Source organism: Carlito syrichta, unplaced genomic scaffold, assembly GCF_000164805.1.
Source record: "Carlito syrichta isolate Samal-C Ts95f unplaced genomic scaffold, Tarsius_syrichta-2.0.1 Scaffold316228, whole genome shotgun sequence".
Taxonomy (NCBI): Eukaryota; Metazoa; Chordata; class Mammalia; order Primates; family Tarsiidae; genus Carlito; species Carlito syrichta.
In genome coordinates, this window is record NW_007260324.1 from 150,734 (window position 1) to 156,108 (window position 5,375).

Sequence of the window (5,375 nt, forward strand, 5' to 3'; positions counted from 1 at the left end):
AGCATAGAAAAGGCCCATGCATCTTCCTTGAAGGAAATGAATACTCATCCCAGCCTCCTGTCCCTGCCTACACGAGGTGCCAGTCTCCTTCACTTTACCTCCGCCTTACTTTATCTTTCTCCTGTTTTCACCTGTCTACCTGTCTGGGGCTTTGGAAGCTGGGTCACCTGGCTCCTGAGAGAAGGTATTCATACAGTGCTGCCATGGTAGAAAGATGGGCAGGGCCGGGCTCGGTGGCTCAGCCTGTAATCCCAGCGCTTTGGGAGGCCGAGGTGAGTGGATTGCCTGAGTCCGCGGGTTCGAGACCTGCCCGGGCAACTTGGCAAGACCTCTTCTCTACAATAAATCAAAAAAAAATTAGCCAGGCGTGGTAGCGCGCGCCTGTAGTTCCAGCTACTTGGAAGGCTGAGCAGAAGGATTGCCGGAGCCCAGCAGGCGAGGCTGCGGTGGCTGGGAGCGGCCACTGCACTCCAGTCTGAGCAACAGAGTGAGACTCCAACTCCAAAAAAAAAAAAAGAAAGATGGGTAGGACCAAACAGGGCACTTGGAGAACTGTGGAGCTGATGTTGCAACAGCATATGAGGGAGGTACACCATGAAGGACTTGGAGAAGCTGCCTCTTGTTCAAGTGACAGTCCTGGTAGAAGCTTAGTGAAGCCCCTTTGGGAGTGTTTAAAAGTATAGGCCAAGCCAGGCTTGGTGGCTCAGCCTGTAATCCCGCGCCTTTGGGAGGCTGAGGTGAGTGGATTGCCCAACTTGGCGAGACCTCATCGCTACAATAGATCAAAATGAGCTGGGCGTGGTAGTGCACACCTGTAGTTCCAGCTACTTGGAAGGCTGAGGCGGAAGTATCGCCGGATCCCAGCAAGTCGAGGCTGCGGTGACCGGGAGCAGCCATTGCACTCCAGTCTGGGGGACAGAGTGAGACTCCAACTCAAAAAAAAAAAAAAAAAAAATTAGCCAGGCGTGGTAGCACATGCCTGTAGTTCCAGTTACTTGGAAGGCTGAGGCAGAAGGATCGCCGGAGCCCAGCTGGTTGATGCTGGGGTGGCTGTGAGCATGCCACTGCACTCCAGTCTGGGCGACGGAGTGAGACTTCAACTCAAAGAAAAAAAAAGTATAGGTTCTGCTAGGCACAGTGTCTCACGCCTGTAATCCCAGCACTTTGGGAGGCAGAGGCAAGAGGATTACCTAAACCCACGGGTTTTAGACCAGCCTGAGCAACTTGGTGAGACCTCATCTCTACAATAAATAAAAAAAATTGGCCAGATGCTGTGGCTCACGCCTATAATCCTACCACTTTGGGAGGCTGAGATGACAGGATTGCTTGAGCCCGCAGGATTGAGATCAGTCTGGGCAACTTGGCGAGACCTCATCTCGACAATAAAAACATTAGCCAAAGCCGGGCTCGGTGGCTCAGCCTGTAATCCCGCGCCTTTGGGAGGCTGAGGTGAGTGGATTGCCTGAGCCCGCAGGTTCGAGACCCGCGTGGGCAGCAAGACCTCATCTCTACAATAAATAAAAAAAAAATCAGCCGGATGTGGTAGCACATGCCTGTAATTCCGGCTACTTGGAAGGCTGAGGTGGAAGGATTGCCGGAGCCCAGCAGGTCGAGGCTGCAGTGGCCAGGAGCGGCCACTGCACTCCAGTCTGGGCGACAGAGTGAGACTCCAACTCAAAAAAAAAAAAACAAAAAACATTAGCCAGGCATGGTGGCGCATGCCTGTAGTTCCAACTACTTGGAAGGCTGAGGCAGAAGGATCACCTGAGCCCAGCAGGTAGACGCTGCGGTGGCCAGGAGCATGCTACTACCCTCCAGCCTGGTTGACAGAGTGAGACTCCAACTAAAATAAATAAATAAATAAAAACCAAAAAATTAACTGAGTGTGGTGGCACACACCTTTGGTTCCAGCTACTTGGAAGACAGAGGTGGAAGGATCACCTGAGCCCAGGTCAAGGCTATAGTAACCATGAGCGTGCCACTGCACTCCAGCCTGGGTGACGGAGTGAGACTCCAACTCAAAAAAAAAAAAAAGTATAGGCTTTAGGTCAGGATGCCAGGAAGCACTGGGTCCAGATCCTGGACCTGTCAATTAGAAGCTAGATGACCTTGAGTCACATCACTTCTCTGGACCTTAGTGGTCCCACATGGAAAATGGGCTTGCTAGGTGGGCTTCTTCTTCACACTATTTGCCTTCCTCTCCTTAGGCCTGGAGTTTTTTGAATGGAGGCCAACTACAGTGTGGGGTGGGGGGGCAGAAGGCTTAGAAGAGTTGGCTCTAGACCCCATATGAGAAGAATCCAGGCTCCTAAGGTGAGTGGGAGGCCCTGAGGGCGACTGCGCCTGTACAACGTGTTTGTTCATCCTCCAGAGGTCCTAAATTAGTCTTATTTTTAATATTTTAACTTTTTTTTAATGAGTTGGAGTCTCACTCTGTCACCCAGGCTGGAGTGCAGTGGTATGCTTACAGCCACCGCAGCCTCGACCTGCTGGGTTCAGGCCATCCAGCAGGAACTATAGGCGCGCAGCACTATGCCCGGCTAACTGTTTTATTTATTGTAGAATCAAGGTCTCACAAAGTTGACCAGACTGGTCTCAAACCCCTGAGCTCAGGCAAACCTCTTGTCTCTGCCTCCCAAAGTGCTGGGATTACAAGCGTGAGCCACTGTGCCCGCTCACATTGTCTTTTTTAAAGTTTTTATTATGGACATCTTCAAATCTATATAAAAGTAGAGAACAGGATAATGAGCACTCATGTAGCCATGTATATCCATGTATCCATATTCTAGCTTCAATAATTATCAACTTGGGGCCAGTCTTGTTCTCTACCCTCCTCATCCCTCAGGTTTCATTACCTCTTGAGGTCTGGGTGGCCATTTATTCCATCCTGTGACCTTGATTTGCTTATTCATTCAGTATCTCTATTAAACACTTTCTGAGTCAGTCATTAATACATTTATTGAGGGCCTAGTATATGCCAAGTTCTTTAATACATAATTTTATTTTATCCTAACCTCCCTATTATTATCTCTGTTTTACAGATAATAAAATCGAGCCTCAGAGAGATTAGCCATTTGTCTAAAGCATTACCTTCAAATTCTATGCTTTTTCCTACTGTCCCATGGTCTTGACCTTGAACTACTATAGTGCCTACCCAGACAGCAGATACCTTCATTAACTTAAGTGTTACTGATTCTCTAGTGCCAGACCCTGTGCTGAACAAGACTGATATCAACAAACATTTACAGTTCAATGTGTTAAAACATTTACAGTTCAAAGTGTTAAGTGTTACCGTGGGCTAAAGTCAACCAGCTAAGACAAAAGAGCCAAACTCAGTTTTGCTGGGTCAAGGAAGGCTTCATGGAGGAGGCAATTTAGACACGTAGAACAAAGCAAAGGACAGTGAGAATGGGCATGGTTGAGAAGCTAGAGAACACTGCAGGGAGAAGAAACAGTAAGTGCAAAGGCTGGGGGATAGAATGTTGAGCTCTGAGAACGGTGAGCAGAGTATTTCAGTATGGCTGGAAAAGTTAAGTTTGAATAGTGGAGTATTGAAAAGTAAGGCTGGAGAAACCAGCAGAATCTTGAAGGGTCTTTGATGCCACACTTTAAACTCTATTCAGAGGACAATGAGAGCCAGTAAAGAGACTGGAACTGAAGAGTGACATCAAATTTTTGTTTTAGGAAAATCACTCTGGGTATGAAGAATTGAAGAGAGGGTCAGGCAGGGAGGCTAAGTAGGAGGATGATAGAGTAATGAAGATGGGTGCGGACTGCGGCTTAGACAAGGACGATGGCAAGGAAAATGAGTTGAGGTGGGGAGGAGAGCAAGACTGGGGGCGTATCCAAATGTCAGAGAGAAGGGTCCAGAAAATAGGTCGTTTCAGCTCTTTTCCAAGGATCTTCCATTCAAACTGTCGTAAGTGATGCTTATATTAAGGCTGGTGATGGGATCTTTCAGAGATAGTGTTGGTGCTGGAAGAGATCTTGAGGATCATACAGTCTTCCCCCTCAAATTCAGTGCCTAGAGAAGCAAAACAACTTGCTCAAGGTCACACAGCATGTCACTGTCAGAAAATGACTGTCTTAGATAGCACTATCCAGCCTCCACTGAGGCTAATGGCTGGGGGTACTGTGTCAAGAAAACTAGATCTAAGGTGACCCGAGAGAGATCTGAAGGGATTAAACAGATTTCTCCTCTTCCCCTTAGCCATCCCTTCCCCCACGCGCGACTCCAGTAATCAATGAATAATTGTTGAAACAGTTCTTTTGTGCAGAACACTTTGTTAAGAGCGATGCAAAGATATACGTCTGCGGTTGGATTCCTTATCCTGAGATCTGAGATCCCTTCCTCAGTACTCCCCACTCAGCTAGCTAGAAGTGTAAAAGGGCATTCCTGAGACCGCCGGTGACCCCTCCCCTCCACCTCCTAACTCCCACGTGGTTTCTCCAGCCAAGTTCTCACCGAGAGGCCCCTCCCTCAGCGGCTCCACTGTTGCCATGGCAATTGGGTGGGTGGACAGCCCGTCCTATCTAGAGGCCACCCAGCCCTCGCGTGGGGAGTTACCATAACAACCCCCCTAGTAATAGAGGGGGTTGGGTCCCGCCCCCTTCCCCCGCAAATAGAGAGGTGGGTGGCCTGATTGGCAGCTGGGCACACGAAAGAAGTAGGGAACGGGAAGGAAAGGCGTCCAGGGAGCTCTAAGAAGGAAACACGGAAGACAAAGGGCAAAAAATAGGGAATGGAAAGGAAATGCGTGTGCGCACGCGCGCCAGCCGGTGGGCGCGCTCAGCGGCCGCCTCGGCCGCCGCCCACTTCTTTCACGCCAGGATCGCGCGGTTGCTCGGCCCTCGCGCGCGCCTTTCGCCTGCTCTCCTGCGCCTGCGCGCAGGTGTCGCCGCCTAGGGGGAGGGGACCCGGCGCGCTCACGTCACGTTCCCTTTTCCACCCTCCCAGTGCACGGCCGTTCCGCGCCTGCGCAGGGGAGTCGGGCGGCTCGGGTTGCAGACTCTCGGGCGAGAGCTTCTGTCAGGCGGTGGGTCGGTCCTCCAGCCGGCCCTCCCCCCTTCCCGGTCTCCGGGGGAGGCGCGGTGGAGTCCGCCCCCAGGATCCCCCGATGGGGGAGAAGCGGCGACGGCGGCAGTGGAATAACCAAGCCGGAGCGTGAGCGGCCCGGGGGCCCCGTTCCCGGCGGAGGCCATGGGCGACCCAGCCCCCGCCCGCAGCCTGGACGACATCGACCTGTCCGCCCTGCGGGTGAGCGCGCCGCCCCCCAGCCTCGCCCCGGTTCCCGTCCCCGCCGCAGGGGAGGGAGCGGGGTGGCTGCACGGCTCACGTGCTCCCGGGCGCCCCCTCCACCAGCCCGGGTCCCCTC

The 5,375-nt window shown here is 52.0% G+C and overlaps 1 protein-coding gene across 1 annotated transcript in view; it reads left to right on the plus strand.

The window, feature by feature from the left end:
• Window positions 1–4,955: 4,955 nt before the first annotated feature.
• The window catches only part of MINK1 (misshapen like kinase 1), a 55,397-nt gene continuing 54,977 nt past the window's right edge, over window positions 4,956–5,375 (plus strand). Inside the window, exon 1 of the mRNA XM_021706948.1 lies at window positions 4,956–5,257. Coding sequence (XP_021562623.1) covers window positions 5,201–5,257 — 57 coding nt within the window. The 5' untranslated portion in view covers window positions 4,956–5,200. The remainder of the gene's footprint in view (window positions 5,258–5,375) is intronic.